The sequence below is a fragment of the Lepisosteus platostomus genome, chromosome 4 (assembly GCF_059453375.1).
Source record: "Lepisosteus platostomus isolate fLepPlt1 chromosome 4, fLepPlt1.hap1, whole genome shotgun sequence".
In the NCBI taxonomy this organism is placed as follows: domain Eukaryota; kingdom Metazoa; phylum Chordata; class Actinopteri; order Semionotiformes; family Lepisosteidae; genus Lepisosteus; species Lepisosteus platostomus.
In genome coordinates, this window is record NC_142614.1 from 64,814,091 (window position 1) to 64,836,181 (window position 22,091).

At 35.1% G+C, this 22,091-nt stretch overlaps 1 protein-coding gene across 3 annotated transcripts in view; it reads left to right on the top strand.

Annotated features, from left to right (window-relative positions):
* The window catches only part of LOC148673605 (PALM2-AKAP2 fusion protein-like), a 48,180-nt gene that overhangs the window by 3,423 nt on the left and 22,666 nt on the right, over window positions 1-22,091 (top strand). Inside the window, exon 1 of one of the 3 annotated variants that reach the window (XM_088630244.1) lies at window positions 1,668-1,985. The exons of 1 other annotated variant lie outside the window; for it this stretch is intronic. In XM_088630244.1, the coding sequence (XP_088486370.1) occupies window positions 1,920-1,985 (66 nt within the window). In that variant the 5' untranslated portion in view covers window positions 1,668-1,919. Of the gene's footprint in view, window positions 1-1,667; window positions 1,986-18,681; window positions 18,827-22,091 lie in introns of those variants that run through there. One more of the 3 variants, XM_088630245.1, reaches the window with a different exon arrangement.

The window sequence follows — 22,091 nt, forward strand, 5'->3', positions numbered from 1 at the left end:
GCCTCCATTCTGTCTCCACCTTTGTACTGTATGTTGCTACCCCTAATTAATGTCTCTCTCTGAATCAGGTTCTGAGCTGAGCCCCCTGTTTTGACCAAAAGGCTGTTCCTTAAGCAAGTGGGTTAAACTATAAATGCATTATTTAAATACTGAATAAATATTCACAAAGTATCTGATACTTGAATGTTATTCCTCATAAATTACAACAGATTTAAGGAAAGTACTTTTGCAGCTGTGTTCCTAAATTGTTGTTTTGTTGGCCTGCATATTTTATGTGCTGTGTATCCTTCCTAATAATCACAGCTGTGATTAATATTGCAACCTTTGTTTTTAGATCAAGAAAAAGCATTTGAAACTAGCACGCAGTGAAGGTGCACATAGGCAGTTCATATTGTTGTACAGCATTGGTTTTGTGCCACACAAAACTATCAGCTCCTGTCGACATTCTACTGATCTAGCTGTGTACAACCATCCGATTTCAACCAGTTTACAAGTCCAGTGTTGCACAGACTGCCAACCGTCAGTGTAGTTTGAACAGATGAATGATCTACCATGCAGCCAAAAAATAATGATCTTTTCTTGAAATCTGTGCTGTATGGTACACAGTGTTAAGATGATGATTCTTTGAAGTTTGATGAGTGGTTCAAGAATCAGTTGGAATACATCTATTAAGATTGATTTGTTCAATTGAAAGACAAATTGTCAAAGCACATTTAGACAAAGGGTGCTGTCTTGTGCTCCACTTTCCTCCCACAGTCCAAAAAAATAATGGTAGGTTAAAGCCCTTAGTGGAACTCACAGATGTCTGCATCAGTATGGGGTTTCAGTGCAGTTACAACATGTATTTTTATACTATTAATCATTTCACATAGTATTGCCCATTCAATTTCTTGCACTTTTTAAAAGAGTGTGTACTGTACATGTGTGGGCATTTCTGTGTGTCTGCCCTGTAATAGACTGGCGCCTTGTCCAGTGTTTGCCCTGTCTCGAGCCAATTGCTTGCCTGGATAGGCTGTGGCTCTCCCACGGCCCTGTATTGGATGAAGCAGTTAGAAAATGGATGGATGTTGTCTCGTTTTTTATAGATCCGAGATATACAGCAATTATTTAGCATGTGCCTTATAAACTGAACAAATGTAATCAGAAACAATATCTTTATTATTTCATGTTCAATTCCATAGAATGTGCATTAATTGAGGATTAAGCCATATTAATGTGGCTACCATTTGATCTTTATTATATTTTAACCTGTGAGAGATAATTGTGACTTTTTCACTTCCATGAAGCTCATTAATGTACAATACAAAACTAAAGGATAAGTCTTTGGACATGATACAGCACTTTTAAAAAACACATTCTGTAAAGACAAACAGATGTTCACAAATACAGGAACACTAAATTAGCCAGGATAAGTTTCTTATTTAATTAAGAAACTGAAATGCTAACAAAGGTTACTTATTTTTTATTTATAGTTTTGTATTTATAAATGAGAGGAAATACTTTACTTCTGTAGGTTGGACAGAATACATTTACTATGGATAATCATTAAAAGATATTTTACTCCATTTATCTTCAGACAACATTTTTATTTACTGCATTTAAATAACATTTTTCTTTTTCGCAAACCCTCCACGTTAAGTGTTAAGTGTCAACAAACTCCATGAAACATTACTTTGGCTCAGAGAAGACATCCTTCGGAATTGTCCTTGAAAGTGAAATTGTGAATGCAAGATGATGACCAGTCTCTTATCAGTGATTTCCTCAGAAACTTGGAGATCGGAGATATTTCTTCCCCACCCTAACTGGGTAATGCCAAGAGTGGACACAGAAGACAGATTAGGGAAATCCCAGAGCAGTGCGTGATACAAAAGGCAACCCAGCCAAGAGGACTGAAACATTTCTAGGAGGGCTGGAATCAAATGTGGAAAACAGGAAACTGTTCCTCTTGTGTATTCTTCCAAAACACTGTCAGGAACAACTATCTGGTATAGTATAACCGAAACTGCTATTTCCGTTTTTTTGCAAAATTCCCTGGCTCAAATCGTTACTATTATTTTTATTTTATGGAGGAAGTGTATGGGTGTGTTTGTAACTTCTTCTTAACATGAAGGAACCGTGAAAGGAGCACAGATACTGTAGAAATAAATATTTCTGCTTCCATGAGAAATAGCACCTACAGTATATACAGTAGGGGTCATTAAGCACCTCACTATGTAGATCTTGGATTGCATCTATGCATAATAGTTACTGTGGTATGTGTAAATATATGTGTTTTTGTTGTTTTTGTGTATTTGTGTATTTGTAATATGTGTTTGTTGTTTTTGCTGTTTTTTTATCAGAGCTGTTGACATGGCAATAAAATATTTAATTGAAACACATGTACAGGTACAGTGTGAACGATAATAATAATTCCTTTTTTCAACTAAGATAAAAACATTAAATTATTGCCAGTTTTGTATTTTTTTAGACGCATACTGTTGATTAAGCAGACAATCTTTAATTTAAAATCCAAACTCATAGATTTGAAAGAGGACACTACATATGTAGTTTTTCATATATTGAAAGCAGTAACAGCCGTGTTAAACGTGTAAACTGTATCCTGAAGATGTAAGTGGCTTACTGTGATAGCAGTACTAAAAGTAATCCAGCACCATGTCAAAAGAAAGAATACAAAGTAAAGGATACTTCAGCATAGCAACTCTTTTCTTTAGTATACAGTAAATATCCCAGGGATTATCTGGTGATCACTTCATGAGGAAAAGCAGTCACACTCCAAGAAAAAGATAGGACTATCTATTGCACACTAGGACTTAACACTGAAGGAACTATCTGAATGTCAGTCCTGAGGCAGTGAGGGAGAGAATCATTCAGCCCCATGTGTTTAAAACTGGGAATGTAGTCTTGGCAGAGTTCTGTGTCTCATCAAGGTCACACTCAGCTACTCTTCCATCTAGATTAGGAAGAATACTCTAGATTGAGCAATTCCATTGGCCATTATTGATAACGTTTCATGATGTTTCTTATCACAAACCATGAAACCAAACAAAATCATGAGGTAGTAGCTGATAATACAATCAAAAGGATAGGACAATTTTAAGGTGTCAATTTGCTGTCTGTAAAACATCCAATAAAAAGAGAAGTCATAAAGCTTCAGGAACGTTGCATTTTGTGTCTCCACTTAAGAGTCTGAAAAAGGTATTTTATATCACAATGTATCTTTGTTAATTCAAATTTACACTGTTTTCAATAAAATGATCATTCACATTTTCTCCTGCCTTATTTTTAGCTTTACATACATATTTACAAATTTTATTAATATTCATTCATTTTACAGTTATAAAGGAATTATTTTGGTGAGACTTTATTTGTCTTCATTACTTGCACAGTAACAACCTTATGGCCTAAGGGTACTGTAGAAGTGTGCAGTAATGAATAAAAGACTCTTGAAGGGTTTGAGTTCAAATACTAGGTGGAATATTGCTATTGTATACTTGAACAAGATGCTTCACTGAGATTGCATTCAGAATATAATTTTCTTCAAATAAAAGTCAAATTAATTAAACATTTTTACAAACAAGACCACACATGATTTTCATTAAATAGGTGGACATGAAAGGTGCAAAACAGCACATTATTTTACTGTAAGGATGACATTTTTTACAAAATGGAGATTGTGTTAAGTTAAGCTAGTTAATCACTGAAGCTTGTTCACACATCTAAATAAAGCATTGTAATCACACTCTTGAAATAGGATTGTGGATGTGCTGATTAGCAATCACTCGTATTCAGTGTGTTTGAAGATGTGTAATTAGGGGATTATGGATAGCATATGAGTCTAGCCTTAAATTCATATTAGGTTAGTAGTAGTTCTCTATATAAAATTGCAAGTCACATGAACAACGTATAACATATGAATGATAATCTATAAATGTCTATAAGTCTATAAATGTTAAAGAATCAACAAACTCTGAAAACAGCCTTGTGGCATATATATTTCTGTGAATTTTAGCATGTAGAAAAAAATCCTGGAACTGAATCGGTAAAACTCATCACACACAATCAGGTCACATAAGGTAAAACGTAACATATTTTATAGAATCTTTATTTATATTATATATATATGCTTTTTTAAAAAGATGGTAATCGCATAACGACTCTTGCCAAATGTCAAATTGGAAAGATAACACGCTTCGGTGTTATCGTAATCTCTTTCCAAGATGTCACGTCAGTTATAGATGAGCTTTTAAGATTAAAGGCCTAATACAATTAATATCTTTTAGGAATGTTTCACATCCCTGTTGCTGAATGCTTTCTGGAATGCGATGAGAAAATTTCAGTTTCAAAACATCAGTATTTTCTGCCAATTTCTCTGCTTTAGAATTCAAAGTATATTGGTATGTAGTGTTGTAAGCTGAAGTGATTTCACTTTTACTGGCACTTGAAGCCTTTCATATCGTAGTGGCCCTTTGAGTCAGAGTTTCTGCCATGTTTCGAGATTTATAGTGGAAGAGTATAACACATCTAAGATTGTAAGGTGAGACAGTTAGAGTTCAATAGAGAGAGCAAAACAATTGTTTTTTTTTCTAAAACTGTATATTTGTTATCGATAAAAAGGTTAATTCTGTATGTTACAGTAGCTAGATTACAGGTTTTAAATGAATACCCATTCTGTGACCTCTTCAATCACACACTTTTTTAGTAATTGCTTTATCCTTAGAAGGTTTGTAGTGAGCTGCAGCCTAGTTTGCAAAGGCCAAGAGGTGGGCCTACAACCTGGGAGAGATCTGGTCCATCATAGGGAGAACACACCCACATTCAATCACACAGGCAAACAGAAATTCATTTGTGTTTGATAGCTTAGAATATTACGATTGTTTTCTGTTGTAGAAGGAGCTTTTCTTTCCATCCAAATTATGATCTCTTCGGTAAATGCAGTGTCCTTTCTTACTGGAACACTGTTTCAGTGTTGTCAAGGCAATGCTGAATCCCCAAACTCAGTGTCATCCCTGCAGCTATGATTAGGAATTTCTGTGGCTGTTGCTGAACAGCCTCAGCTGAAACAGTTGTTTATATTAGTTGTGTTTTTGTGTTTAAATGATTACTGTTTGAACAAAACTACACTTTAATTCAAAAGGGTATATTCAAGTAGAGTCACACTACTACATTGTAGTGTCACGGGATAAAGTAAAATGGCTCATGCAAAACCGGACAAAATGTAACCTCATTATTTGTCTCCCACAAGGAAACCGCCCACATCTCCAGTCTAGCAATATAAGAAAGTGGAAGTGTCTGTATGAGACTATGTGGGATATATAACAAAAACAAACAAAAATGTCTACACAGATTTAACTTCCTCTCTGGAAGCGGTATCATTTGAATTTACAGTATACTCCGTAAAAGTCCCTCTATTCTCCTGGGATTTGGCTCTTCTGTTGGCTGTTTTTGTGGTAAGGAATGGGCAACAAAGAAAAAGCCTGCACTGTCATGTCAGATTCCTGCAAACAGCAGAGCCGGCTTAATTAGAATTAACTTTGATGATCTTTTCCTTAATGTACTTATTATATCAGCACAGGTATACTCTACGTTGCCTTTTTTAGGATGCTTTCCTCAATCTGCTACATGCTTAGAAGATCACTGTTGTCAGGAATGGGGTTCGGACACCCTGGCAAACCTGTGAGTCTTGCCCAAAGCAGTTCTATTGTTCCATGAGTGAAGAGACACAATAAGTATTGTTTATTATTTTGTTCACATGGATATCATTAGGTTATGTGTGCTTATTTTCAAACAGTCTGGTTGCTGATCTCTGTGCGTGTCAGAATGAACTTGCAATGAAGCGTGTCAGTCAGGATTTTCAAAAGAGAAGTCCTTATCCAGTTTTCCAATAGTTCCTTTACCAATAATAAATGTTTATTCCATTTCACTTCTATTTGAATAGAGAGAAAATTGAAAGTAAAAAATGCCAGCAGGGCACATACAAAAGCGTAGAGTTACAGTAAAAAATTATGGCGAAGTCTATGTTGTTTCAAATAATAATTCACTTACTGGTAACCAAAAAGTATTTATGGGTTTTATCATTTATCATTAAGTTCAATATTGAGTGCTCTAGCCATTCAAACAGAAGCTTTATACTAAATGCTATATATCAAAAGTGTAGTTTTATATTTGCTACTCATTATGCTGTAAAATGTAGTAGTGTATAAAGCAAGAGTTTCTTTTTCTGCAATTTAGAAGCCATTAAAAATATCAACACAGGACATGAACAACAATTTTAATTTAACTTGGCAGCTCTCTTACCACAACTGTATAATTTTCCTTCTGTTCCATTCTAAATCCAAAACTGGCTGCACATATTTGAACTTAAAGATGTCTGTAAATGTAACTTGACAAATGTCACTCATGTCCCTTTTTTATTAAAATAAAAATATGCTTTAAATTATTTACTTCAATATGAGGTACTGTATCTGGTTGGTCAGTATTATGCAGGGTCATATTTAACCACACAGAAATATTGTATCACTTTATATGATAAAATTTTCTTTGTACACTATTATAGAAAAAGCTATGAGGGGGAGAAACTATAAAAAATATTTTTTCATATTTGTTTTCACAGTAAAAGACACTTTTGGCCTTAATTTTATTGTTGCAGCAGCAGCTGCACCACAACAGTATCAAAGCTAGAAGGCAAATTCACTACAGGAAATTTAATTGACCTGGAAGCACAAGCAGTTAAAAAAAACAACAACAATGTAGCCACTTGAAATTATTTGTACATGCCTATGACTACCTATGCGGCAAATGTTTTTTAGTCAGACAACCTTTGAATGTGAGTCTCTGTAAGGCAGGCCCAATTGTGTTACTGTACGTGCTGGGGAGCAGGTGTGAGGTCATTCTCTGCTTTATTTGTGTTTGGGTTTTGTGAGGTGCCGTCCCTGGGATATGGAAAAAACAACTTCCTTTTTGGCTTGGACTTTCTTATTGTGTCTCAAGATAAACAGATCAGCTGTTTCCTCTCCCAGCTGTATGTTTGGGAGCTTTAAGTAATATGCACTAAAGAATGTTTAAAGTGAACCGAAACGTTATTTGAAGTTTGCTTTCTTTAGTTCAAGGTTTGCGTTGTCACCCACAGGCAGGCACAAGCAAATTAACTTTCATCCTCAATGTATGGAAGTCTGTCAGGAATGGTCACTCACCCTATGAGACGAAGTGAATACATACTGTCAGACTAACAAATTAGAAGGAACATGGTGTAGAATTAAGATTCACTGAGAACCACATTTGTGAATCTTTAAACAATGGATGACTTTAATTCAGGAAATAATGGCAGGACTTAAAACTGAGTTAAAAGAGCATACAAAGAGGCATTTATTGGGTGTGGTGAACACGTGCATTAAATGAAGAACGGGGAGATTATTAGTGCCTTCTCTAGATGTGTAGCTGGAATGGAAACTGCAGCTAAAGAAAGTGTGTCACTGCAATGCTTGCAAATCTGGGGCATGTCTGACAAGGACAACTGCAGCGATCTATTACTGCCTTCTCACTTTGCTACTAGCGCCAGCCAGTTACTCAGGAGGATGAGCCTCCCTAAGATAGGGCTGTTCTTGGCATCTGAAACAAAGAAACCTGCAGGGAGGCATGATCAGAAAGTGGCATTAGCTGCAGTGACTGCAAAGAAGATACGCAGAAGAAACATGATCTAACAAGACTTAAGGCTGAGCATCAGTCAGGAACGTTGTCTGCAATGTTCTTAAACAGGTTCATATGTTCATAGGTGTTTGAATTGATTATTTTTACAAACACATATCTAGCAAGCAAGCCAGCTGGAGCCCCTGTGACCCAGAATTGGATGGATGATTAGACCATGGATGGATGGGATGTACTGTAGCATACAGTATGTGTGTGGTTTAATTTAACACACTTCATTAAATAACACACTTCAGTAACTGAGAAAGAGCTCATCATTTCATAGTGTGTGTACTCACAAACTGTGCACAAACTTGTACGCAAACTTCTATATAGCACAATATATAATAACTAGGTCAATGTTTCGGTATAGTTCCAAGAGATATCTGAGATCCAAGAGTGGCAGTTTCTCATAAATCAGAGTGCCTTATTTGAACTCTTCTTATTTACAACTTTTCAGTTACAGGTCTAGAGCCCTACTGTAACATCTGTTCAACACTGCTGCCCTTGTGTAATTTCAACATGTTCTGTCTTGGCTGCAGATATACTGTATCTGAACATATCACCTTATGTCAAGATGTCAGTTAGCGTTTCTTAAACACATTTGGTGATGATTTGCTAATTTACTGAACTTACCAGCCACAAAATCACAAAGGCTGAATTGAATTCCTGAAGAAGATTTAAATAAAATGCATTGACCAGAGCCTAGAGGAATAGAGGTCATTCGTAAAGTTACAAGTCATATTCATTCCTTGCACATTTTTATCATGGCTCTTTATTTACCATCTAATTCCACTAAAGCAGTATTTTATTACTTTGTATAATTTGTGCATTAGATTCATACATTTTAATAGAATTGATAGAATGACTATTAATTGTTTGCCTCAATGTCTGAGTTGTGTTGCGTAATGAAATACTGCTGAAGAAACGTCTGATAATATGTTTAGCTGAAATAAGGAAATCATATATTTCTTAAGGAAGTTATTAAACATGAATGTGACCAAGGGGTTCAGTGAGGTACAGTACCTCATTATGATGAGAATATGCTCCTTCTGAAACAGGCTATGAATATATGAATAGCCACGTGCTTGTTTTTCATTTTCCTAAATGAATTTACAGGAAGTAATGATTTCCCCACCCTTGTGTCTCATGTACTGTATGATTAAAAGTGGGATAGTTTTGAATTCATTAGCAATTTGACTCTTTTTGGTACAAGGTGAAATTTGCTCCAAGTCAAAACTAAAATGGGATCTTTTCTTTAACAAAAGAAGATAAAGATTTAAGGTAATCCATGATGTTCTACATTGCGTTTTGTACAAGAGAATAATCTTTTCTATCTGAAGAAAGAGGAATAAAGAAGGGATGTGAATGGTTTGGTTTCAATGTGTTGCTTTTGTTGATCTCCACCATTGGATATGATTATAGACTCTTAACATTAACCTTCTTATGGAAAAGGGCATTTTTGTGGCTCTTGCTAGGAAACAGCGAGATCTGTGAAAATCCAAATTCACCATTATTACTAAGGCTTGAATGATAAAAGACCCTGCACTCAAGCCTTCCAGAAGTGTTTGAAAACAGGTTTGTGCTCAACAGGAGCAGAGACAAATACATGAAATGTGACTGCAAAAAGTACACTACCAAGACACAAGCCCCAAAATAAATGGATTTCCAATTTGTTTAAAGGTAAAACCTTTAATCTTTCAGGTGTCTGTCTTCTGTCCCTGTACTATACAGAGGACAGAGATTGCATGAATATCTGAGAAAACAAAATGCAATCTTAAACAGTTTTTGAAGTCTTCTTATTTTGTCAGTACCATTCCTCCTTGTACTGTAGGTTTGGGAGCAGTAAATTAACCATCTCTGTGTGCTTTTGTTTTAATGGACTTGTTTATAATTACTGGAAAATAGATCTCAGTCAGAATTCTATTAGTATATTATAAATAGATGTATGGTAGAAAGCAAACACCTGTTAAGATAAATTACAGAGATGCTTCTTTCAGTCCTGACCAATATTTCTTACAATTATTTTTTATTTCTTCTTATGATTACAGTATTATAATTTAGGTAAAACTTAAAACACTGGATGGCAATCAGTCCCAAGCTTTATAAAGATACAGTGCATAATGTACTTTTGAACAATGAGGCAATTTATCTTGAGACCATTTTATCTCCTTTTAGTTGCAGTTTCATGTGTATTATCCATTTAGTCAACAGAACATTGGGAAACTTAATTTAATTAAATGTATGTGCACCAAACAGCAGTCTTATGACAAGAATATTATGAGTATAAATTTGGGCTACAGAAAGAATCAATGTTAATTTTAAGTTGTTTGGCATATATAACTATGATTTTCTATAATATTTTGTTATTTTAAAATTTAGCATACTGTTAACATCTAGAAACTGGTGTTTTTGTAATGGATGAAATTGAAAAAATAATGTATTTGTAAAATGTATTGAACAAAAACATAGTAACATATCTTCTTCTGCATCTCAACATCATTTAACGGGTTGAGCGCAAGTAATATTTTTAGGGTTCTATGTTGTATTCTCCTACAGTAGGTGTTGAACATGACTTGTTCTGTTTGATTCCAGTAGCATTCCTGCATTCCTCTCAGACAAGAGAGCCTCCCTGTTGCAGCCTGTGACCTTGGAACAAAGCGGGTGTGCTTTTCATGTGAACTTGGTGAACTCTGTGTGGATGGAAGGGCTGAACTTGATGAGGATGGAAGGGCTGGTTGGCAGAGTAATTTAACTTGCCCAGACCAGCTGGGAGGGGAGAGGTCATCCACATAATTGAGCTTGATGCTAAGCTCATTTTCACATAAAAAAGCTTCTTAGCCGTGACTCTGCTTCGATGTTCATTGCTGAAGACATGCTCCTGTGTATTGGAATGCAACGCTAATGCTGACAGCTTGCTCTTTCCATGAAACCAGTCTGAGGGGTTAAATGAAAGGACTGAAGGAAGTTTGACAGACCCTATAGAGCCCCCTTCAATTCCCCCCTGTTTTCTTGCACTTTCTCAGGATGTTTAGATATACAGCACCCTGGCAAGTACTTTGTCTCTTCATGGAGCAAGGCTTTAGGGTAAGACTTACTTAATCTTTGTATGGCTGTCCCTCTTGAGAAAACCTGACTCTTTTATTGCATTCTATGATTGTAACCACTTGTAATTCATTAATCCTTGTTCAATCATCTCTGGAAAAGCCATGGGAGTTTTGTAGTTTTTATACTGAATTTCTGCACCTTTTCAAAATACTTTGGAAATCTTTAGTATTTGCTCTTTGACTTATTGCACAAGATCTTTTTCAGTTGATTTGCTAATAAAGGAGTGGAGAATTATCAGAATTAAGCACACTGTTTTATCTAAAAATTAAACGGGATATTTATGTACAGTTCATGCAGTTCTCAAATGGTGCATAAGGTATTCTATTTCTGTTTTCATGTTGCATAACATCAAGATACTATCATGAGTGGTTCAGAAAGTCAAAGAAGAGATTAATGTATAATTTTCAAAAGGACTATGTTCACAACTAATGGAAGCTATTCAGAGATTTGGAATATTCAAGGGAAAAGGAAACGCTTGTCACAGTCTGTTTCCTAAATTAATTTAAAAAAAATATCCTTTCAGCATTTGCATATATTGATTATTATAATTTTTAAAACTAGGACAACTGTGTATTAGTTATCTTGGTATAGTTTTTTTTGCATGATGAGCCATCTACTTGTTTAATACTCATGGTTTCAGCCTGCCCTCCTATGAGGGAATATTAGATTGGTTGTGTAAATTAATTTCAAACATTTATAAGTTCTTCACACAAATGGAAGCAAGATTATTCATATTATAACTCAATCCTGTTTTTGCTAACTAGGCTAATTTGAGTATTGTTCAAATAGGTAAAGGTTTTATTCGATGCTGAAAGGAAAAAAATAGGGATACGTTTTTGACGTGAAGAAGACTCCAAACACCCGAAACGTTGTGTCTCTTTTCTTTTCCTTTCAGCATGAAATAAACCTTTTACCTGTTCCTTTGCAGCCTACGCGGGCTGGCGCAGGTACCTACTTGAAATTGCTCAAATAGGCCTTATCACTTCGTGAACCTGTGCCCGAGACAACCAAAGCTGCACTAAAGTTGCAACCAAAGTTGACATTTGGGTAGATATCACCTGCTCCCTGGACCACTCTGCACTGAGGCATGCTTTGTTAATATACCATGCATTATAGACACACTGGTGGCAAACAAGGTTGATTTGAAGACTTCACAGAGGCCTCTTTTTCTCAGAGGCATCTAGGCTAGAGGGAAAAATGTGCCTTATAGAAAGAATAATGTTATTACAGTAACTAAATCGGCCTTCTTCTAAGATATGCAAGTGACACACTCCGAATTGGAATTCTTCATTCTTTAATTATCATTTCTATGTAGCATTGTTACCTTACTGTATAGTGATTACAATAGAAGATGGTTTGAACTTCCCAATGTTACCCTTTAACTTGAGAAATAAGTTCACTCTATAGAAATATTGATTTGTCAAGATTTCTCACATATGAAAAAATTCTAGGTGATTTTTATTATTCAAGTAGAGCTAAAATGCAGCTGTATGAGCTGTATTGACTAATGTCCAAAAATTTAAATTTAAAACCAAAAGTCATAAATTATTATTAGGCAGAGTTGCCTCCAATTTCTCTCCATCTTGATCAGTACAGTGACAATCAAACTCAAAAGAAAATACTTTGTCTAAAGCAAGTTAAACCCTGTAATGTCTTCTAAAAGAAGAAGCTGTGAGAGATTAAAAACAGATTCTGGTTGCTGAGATTTCATTGATTAAAATATTCCCCAAGAAAATAATACAAACAGAGCAAATATATCAGGCTAAAAGGAAAAAAATATTTAATATTGGTTTTCACAAGATGCTAAAAGAGATCAGACTAAAATGCCAGTGTAAACACTAAACTGACCCCATTACTGATTAAAGGCTAGGCAGGCAGTGTGGCTTTTTGGATAAAAGTTCATATTTAATTGTCTCTGTGTTAAGCAACGCTCACTATATTCTACATATAGCATCAGTGGTGATTTCCAGTTTTAGAATTGTCAAGTGTGCTCTTTGTGCTCTATTTCTTTGCTCCCAATGGGATTTTAAAGCAGACTAACTGAGCAACTAAACAGAAAGTAAGAAATAATTCCCAGTAGCAAAGTGAATAGCACCTGGATAACAAGCCTACTTGGGTTTTATGCAGAGAAGCTTGGAGTTATGCCTTCAAGCTGACCTTTTTTCTGTTCTTGGCATCAATATACCCTGCTACCTGCAAAATATATCTGTGCTAGCTTACTAAATATCATTCATCTATTTTCCTTTGTTTCCTCTATTTACCCTTCTGAGTGCAGACTTTAAAATACGAAATACAGAGCTTAAAACTAGACTTTAATGAAAAGGTGTGTTTTCTGTGAAGTGATAATTTCTAATTTTACAATGAAGGGAGTGCCATGTGAAATGATGTTTCCTGGGTGTGTGTCTTTTCGCATACCTTAACAAATATACATGGTTATTTTCACCATCCAGGGCAATATGTGTTAAATAATATAATTTTTAAAACTTTTAAAACTCATAATATACATGAGTGAACTAACATAGCAAGAAGAAAATCTTTTTAAAAATGTTAGGTTAAATGTGTATGTTAAACTAAATGAAACGTGTAATCACTGCAGACAATAATCTTCAAAAAGTAAGTCAAACTTCAGCTAAAGCAACAGAAGTAATATTAATATTTTAAGTCATTGCTACAGTATGTGAAATTTATAGGAACGCTGCATTTTATTCAGCTAAAAAAGGAAAAGGTGCAAATGAAGACTGATAGATGATGAAGAGTATACTGGAGCTCCGTGCTGTCACAGCATTTGCTGATTGACGCTAGGCAAATCTGTGTTGGTTACTTATATTTGAAATTACATTGATTTTACATTTTTTTTACTTACATTATTAGTCTGCTTCCCATAAGAGCAGCCGAACCAGCACATGTCTGAAAGTTTTTAATGTCCATCTTCCCATGTACACTCACAGTCTATATTTGACCCAATAACCCCTTCAGCACTGTTAATACCTCTGGCTGCCACCTGGGTTGCTGTGTCTCTGACGTGTTTCACAGGAGTCCATGATCTCTTTAATCCAGCATAATTCTGCCTTCATTGAAAAGAGAGGACACTATTCTAAACGGCCTATATAAGCCACTTTAGTCATATTATTATTCATTAAGTAGCAGCACTTTGTCGGGAGGGGAGGCAGCTCATTAATGAGAGACATGTGCTTTTCTTCTGGCAGCACAGATGATTAGCAGCACTCTAAGTCTCCTATCCTTTCCTTGCTATACAAAACAAGAGGTCTTGCATTACTATTACTTTTATGAACACCTACTGCACCAGCTCTTAGAGAGAAAAGTGCAAGAGTGCTCTAGTTTTAAGGGCTACTGATAACAACTAGTGCGAATAATGAAAAATATAAAAATGTGTTAAACGTGTTTGATGTTTAAAAAAAACTCTTGCTAGCAATCCTGAAACATGAAAATAGTTCTTGCAGTTCTGATACTCTCTCCCAAGCCAATAAAAGGAAAGAGAATAATCCATCCTGTGTAAAAATATTCCTAGTCTTGGGTTCAGAGAGAACTGTGCTATAACGTTTTTTTCTTGAGCCTTAACTTTAAATATTAAAGTCTTATTAGAACTTATCAGTTCACGTCTCACACTATAGACAGTTGATGGATTCTGCACAGAGGCCTTTCACTGTTTTTTTCAAGGTTTCTTGTTTTAACATTTGGCTGTATGTATTGGCTCCGACAGTTGCTGACATAAGCCAGATGACCCCACTGGGGTTCATTTCCCAGGTTGAAGGCTACATTTGAGACCGCATTTAAAGGCAGAGGCATTTGGCTAGTGGAAGAGAAACTAATTCCCTTGTTTATCTTTCTCTGCATTCATTTCAGCTCTTTTAATAGCCATAAATACAGCTAATCAATTTGGAGTTTCACGTACAGTACAAGGTCATCTTAAATTTGTCTATAATTTACTTTGTTGATTGTGCATTATAAAATGAGTACTATCATAATAATTATACTGTCGTTTTAATTTAGTTGTACTGCATATACAGTATGCATTATTAGATAAAACTGTAATTATAGAAATAAAAAAACTTCTTTAAAAATTATACTAAGTGGAAGCACTTTTGTACAATTATATAAATCTGCAATCAGCATACCCTAGACCCAGAACAAAAACACGGGTAGAAAATCCAGAGGAAAAGAGAAGAATTAAAAGTTTGAAATAGCTATCCAATTTTGTTTATTCTATAAAGGTACAATAAAAAAAACAAATAAACTTAACAGAGTAATTGTAAATAAGTATGTGTTTTGGATTTGATTATTTTGAATGTTAGGACACATTAAAGCTATCTTGTTAGAATATTGGCTCAGTAAATATACAATGATTCCACTCTACGTTTTATAAGGCCTGCAATGAACTTCAAAGGATGTCTGTCAAATCATACTGATATGATTATCAATCAAGATCTCAAAGGCCAAAACCATCAGTTCTGAAAAGTCTTATAGTTGTTTAAGAATTATGGTAATTCTTTAACAACTCAGCTCATCATTACAATATAGTACTAGCAGTGGATAAATAAAAAATGCATGCAGTGCTTGCATCCTCTTAAACAGTGCATGTTCATACCACCTGCTTTATGGCGACAGCTTACAGTGGAATCAATAGAGCTAAGACATCTGACAGAGGACTCATAGTGAACAGTGGCTCTCAATGATATCATTACAGTTGCACAAAACTAAGAACATCATGTCCATAGTACTACAAACTCACTAAGCCCCAGAAGTAGTCAAGCAATTGAGCACTGCCCCTTAGAGAATCCCATTCACATTTGCCTAATCACACATAACCCAGATTCAGACAAGTTATTTCTATATAGTATGAAACAACCTTGTTAATTATTTTTGATTGATTATTTTTTGACCAGTCACTCAGAATGAAATAATAAACATAGGCCTAGATGTTTTATGTACTAGGAAATTTGAAATTTGGGTTTCTAAGTTTGTGTGTTAGCTGTCCTGGGAGATTAATTACTGTTACTGCAGGCTTGTTATACCCAAGATAAATTTTAAATTGTATGGGAGTCAGAGGATGGCAAAATTCAATAAATATGTTCTCTTACATTACTGTCTGCCTACAGCTTCCTTTTAATTTGAACAATCCCTTAGGGAATCATGCAATATAATATCCTACTTCTCCCATATTATTTTTTATCTGGCCAATACCAGAAATAAATTAACACACTTTGCCTATAAACTCTTGATTCTATACACTGACCTCTTTCTACACAAGGGGTAGTGAGTGTCAGAAACTTGTGGATGAGATCCTCCGATCACTAAAGGTACAGTACTATTATATGGCCACCTCTCATTTATAACCATTTATATATTTTATGTTACCACATGATATATACATTTATTATAAATCATTATTATACTGGATACTTGCTGACTGGGGTGATGCCCCTTACCACACTAAGGGATGCAAAATGATTAAGAGAAAAGAGAGAAAATCACTTATTACTGTGGGTCATCTACATCTACATTAGACCTGGCTACTCCTCCACCTACCACAGTACTCTGCATTATTTAAAAAGAATGGAAAAAACCTGAGCAGCCTGTAACCTGCAATTTGAATAATTCAAAGTTTCCTTCCGATGCTTCGTTGAAATACTCTGCAATGCTTTGGTTGGATCTTTTAGGATATCTACAATTAACTGCACAAAAGAGTTGATTTATGAATCCATCACAAAGTTTATGACAGATGCCAGCGTGGGTGATTCTAGAGGGCCTGACGCGTGACTGCTGGTAAGGGCAAGTGGCTTTCTTATTACAGTGATAAGTATAGGAAGGAATGCAAGAAAACAAAAATAAATGATCTTTTGAAATCAACAACACAATAATTACGGAAATCTTTAAACTGTAGACACTACAGAATGTATTTTTACTGAATGCGAGACAATGGGAATGCAATCACAAAATATTGTATGTGTCTGTACTTAAACTATAAATAAATAAGGAGAGATTTACTTAGTTTTTAGCCATTAGCAGTGGCCTGTGTTTACTGGTGCAGTTTCTCACTGCTCTAATTTAGTGCAGAAAATCAATTCTGGTAAGTCTGCTGTTCTGCTTATTCTGAGTAGAAGAGATCACTCTTCTTTTTTGAAAGCCACTGCCTCAGGTTGTTCTCCATGAGAGCAATGACATTCACAAGTAAATTTATGATTTTGGTAATATATATTATATAAAAATGCATTTAAATAAATTGTTGGTGAATATAAACCATGTTGGTTTATATTCAAATATGTTGCAATGCACATAATGCACTTTTTCATGATTACATTCCAGATGAGAGCATGAGGACATATGAAGATTAGAGTAATATTTGCAGTCTTTTTCCCTCAGTATAGGGAAACTGACTGTCCTCTAAGGAAATAGAGCAGGGGTTAGCAGTCAGGTTTGTATTAAGAAATATAATATCCTTCTGAATAAATATTTCAAAGGAGGTTTATGGTACAATATGTACAGTATTTCTCAAGCTGTTAGTCCTTTGTCTCTTGAAATGTATTCACTTTTCTTATTTCATATAATGACAAGGTTTATAATTATAATAAAATAATATGTTAATCTTGTCATTCTCCAATGTTGAACAGTTTATCTCACAAGGGACATACATTTTTTTAACCATTTTTAAACATTTTTTTAAACATTTTTAACAACTGCTTTTCCATAGCAGTGTTGTAATGTGGTGTTTTTTTAGTGTTCTTTTTGTGTTAGAATGAGACATATTTGGTAGTCCACTACTACTGAGTATCAGTGCAATTTAATGTGCACAGGAAATTTGCATCAACCATTAGAAAAACTCATATGCCTTTTCCACAAAGTACAAGACTCTAGATCTAAGTACAAAAGAGAGGCAAGTCTTTAAGGTAGTGTAATGTAGAATTCTCCTCAAAGTACACGTACAGTACAGTATGTTCTTATTTTAAAGTTTGTGTAAACTGCACTAAATTAAGGTGCAAACTGAAATATGTCAATCATTTGCAGAAGCTACCCTAAAAAACTAAGAGAACTTGTCATGTTTGAGACATATTGTATCAACACATACTGTATAATAAGCCAGTATAAAATGTACTTTATACATTTATACACTGGTAAAGTGCTCAGGGGTTTTGAACACACTTTGAAAGGCCTCCTCCTTGTTGTCAAGTCAACAAGTACACTACAGTATTAGATTAGTCTTGTTTTGTCCTTGCACTCAGATGCATTTGATCAATACAAAAAATTGTATTACAGCGGCTGGAGAGTAGAAGAGCTGTCGTATTTAAACACCATACCCAAACTGAATTCATCTGTGAACTAGAATAGCCCTTTAAAAATACTAAATTATACATCTCTCTAAGTAACACCCAGTATTTTACTGTTTGTGATTTTTTAAATATATGATATACTGTCTAAATATGCCTACAAAAGAATAGGAAAATGCTATATTGTAATTTTGGACGTTTGAGTTGTGGAGTCATGGAGAGAAGAAAACTGTTTCCAGGAAAGCAGAAGTGATACACTGACCAAGAACTCATATATTACTGGTAAGAATGTTCAGCTTCTAGAGATCCTTGGCCTTTGCTCAATGAGCCCCAGAGGCCTTTTGAACTGCGTTAAGAATGTTGAATCATTAGGTTTCTTGGTCAGGGAATCTAAAAAGACCAAAAACTCCCCCATCTCCACCAGAACTGAAGCATTTGCATTACACCACGTTTTGCTGGTGCTGCTGCCCTACATGTGGCTTTAGTTTTTTTGTCGCAGCCTATGACAGTAACATAGTGCCCTGACCGTGCTTTGAGAAGTGGAGAGGAGGAGAGGAAGGGGGTGGAGTATTAAAGGGGGTCTTTGTGTGAATGGATTGAAAGGAGGGAAAGGCTCTTCCTTTACCAGCCCCTAAGACCATGACATCATAGCCTGCAAAAAGGCAGGGGAAGGAATTTGACTTGAGGAGCCAAAGAGAGCAGGCATTGTGGAAGTTAAAGCACTTTTCGCTGAAACTGGACAACAGCTACGCAGGGTAAGCCTGGGTATTTTTTTTTTACATTCCGGTAGAAAAGAAGAAGAGAATTTTGTGGTTCGTACTAAAAACAACCAAAGAAGTAACTATCAGGAGACTGCTCTTTTTCACTCTTGTAGAACTAAAGAAAAACTGAGGATGTCAGCGCTTGTTTGTTTCTTCAAAAATGATGGGAAAGACTTTTTAAAGTAATGAAATAGCCTAGGCTCTCCAGTTTAACACCTTCACGAAAAGCCCTGGCAATTTCATGTTAGATGCTGTGTAATTGGAATACAATGCTGAGTTTTGAGGCTGTGAGCTGCTGAGATTGACGTGCTCTAGATATCACATGTGGCTTTTAAAGGATGCTCAAATTTGTGTGGTTAAAAAACGAAAGTGGTCAGAGAATTACATCAACCAAATCATCTGCTGCTGATTATGTTATGTATGGATGTCTTGATTTTAAACATTTGCGCATATTATTATGGATTACGATATTGTTTCAAATTTTCAAAAGTAGAAAAATATTTAGAATCATTTAATTCTTTAAAATGTGATTTAAAACCATTACAGTTGATTACACCTTGGTGATCTGTTATTAAGCCATGTGTAATGGGATAAGCGCATGGGAAAAATGCAATTAGACAAATAACATCAAACTGCAGTGGAACTTTTTCATTTTAGGAGATTATTAAATATTTAAACATTTTTTCACCTTGTCTGAGAGATGACAATCTATTTTTGGATTACTTTGAATTTTACAGGCATTTCCACAGTCAATCATGGCCAGAGCAGTAATCATAGTAAACATCCAGTTCGGTTTTCCCCCAAAAAACTGGGAAAGAGTTATGTCAACTGTGCCAAATTACCATCAGCGAGTATCCGAAGGGGTTAAGCCAATATCTCTAGGTAATAGTTTCCAGATGTGAGAAGAACATTATTTAATGCAGCAGTTTCACAATGCTGGATTGTGAAATGTCAACAGGGCACAAAGCTAGAACAGCCATAAAGCAAAAGAAGTTCTTTAGAAAACCTTTAAGAATGATTAAATGGAGGAAAAATAAGTGCAAGAGCCTAGCTTCCAAACCTGCCTGTTTAACCAAGAGAACTGGGATAAGTAAGTCACTCATCCGTCAGCACTACTCTTAAACAGCAAGTCATATGTTCCTTTCTTAAGTCAGCAAAGGCATGTGGGGAATGTGAAAGCTGCTCTCTGCTGGATGTCCATTTATAAAATCTCGTTGAAAAACAACACTGGCATGTTTAATAAGAGGCTTTAGAAGCAGGAGATATTCAGCTGGGAGGTTTTTTTGTGTCTGTTTTGTTTTTAAAGAAGACATTTTTTTTATGGACACAGAATTTCTGGTATTTCCTTTATTTATATCTCGTGTACCCTTCAGCCTACAGTATTTTGACTTAGCTGTGAATTTAAATTCAGATGTTGAAAGTTTTAAAAAAAGTGTTTTTTTATTTCTTTCACAGCTGCTTTGGAAATATTATCCAATGCCCCATATAAGGTCTTAATTCTGTAACGTATTATTTTAAATTCATAAAGGACAAAGATTCAGAATCATTCATAATAGAGGACTGAAAAGGAAGTAGTCCTAACCTAGTCGTTATTTCACTTGTTTTTTCTCAAAACTATCGAAACCAATTTAATTTTGAAGATTAAATAAGAGCCCCCATAAAATTAAATGTTCTCTAAATTTTTAATCAGACCAATACACTATTATTGCCATGACATTTCAGTAAAATATTGACTATGTTTTCCTGATTCAATAAATCTGCAAATTAATATTTAATAAATACTATAGATGTGTTCTTCTGTTTGTTGCTGGAAAATACAACAAATTTTGTTTCTGTTGTCTGAAAAATAAAATCCTTTGAAAAATCCTAAACAATACTAAAGATTGAATGTAGGGTGTAGTGATTTCAAATCTTGCCTCCAATAATGAAATCTACAGATTAGAGCAAAATGTAGACAGTTCCAGATGAGAAAAGCAATCTTGCAGTATGAAGCATTCCTATAACTACTTTGATTTTAGTGGCAGCCCCATTCCTGTCATATTTGGTACAGCTTAGTACATCTGCATTCCGATAACATCTTAGAAAGAATGTGTCCTTTGCCTTCACCTTAATTCAGTTATCCATCATCTGCAGTAAAGTGATGAAATGTGAGGGATATTCCATCGAAACTTTTTCAATAGATTGAGCTTCTAGAAGACTGGCCTTTTTGAATGGTGATAAGATAATCACTGCCTTAACACTAATGATAAAGATGTCCATTTATCTAGCACATATTCTGTTTTTTTTTCTAAAGTTGAGATGCCAGTTTGAAAAAGTTGTATCTGTATAAAAAGTCACTTGTGGAATGTTATCATGGAAGAATTTGTTTTACTCTGATAATACAATGTGACTATTAATATTATATGAATATTATTCATATTTCATTAAATTAGTCTCCAATAGTTTTTATCCTGTTTTACCTTAATTCACTGGTTTTATCATTTTGCTCTTCTTTTTCCATCTTTTTTTTCATTCTGTACAGTGTTCACTTTGCTTTAACCATGGTAAACTATGATAAACCTTAAGACAGATTGACATACTAAAAAACCAAGAGGTAATTAGCATTGATGAAATGGCAGTTGTAGAATACTTTGGTTTGTATCAGGGTGGGAGTAGAAATTTTATCACAATAACGTCTCATAAGATTCTTTCTGGCTCATATGGTCAATGGCAGAACATTAGTGGTACAATGGTGTGTAAACTGAGCAACACTTGGTACACTGCAGCTGAAGTCCAATGTAAAGCAAGCTGTTCCAGAACAAACATGACACCAGCCACAGCACTCTGTAATGCAGAGGAAGAGAGTCCACTGCCACACCAAGGCCTTTTTGCAGAACACTACAGTACAGTACATCTGTTCCCGGACAATGGAAGTCAATCATTACAACTGGCCTGATTTCGAAAGTGCATATTTCGTTAACACACCAGTTAACAGCAGCTACTGGTCAAGTTAGTAGCTCACCTAGCACCTGCTTTTGTGAAGTATAGCTACTGTATGTGACAAGATCAGAGTGCTCTGTTCTGCTTGCTCATATTACAAGAACTGCTGTGAGGTGTAAGTTAAACTAGGGACTAGAGGATCGGAAAGGCCAGTTTTGTTACAAACATTTTGTACTGCTTCAAACAAAAGCCATTAAAACCTATTGTACAATCATTTTATTTCTTATACAGTATAAAATGTCTTACTTTGTCCTGCAAGATTGTATTTCTAATGGACATA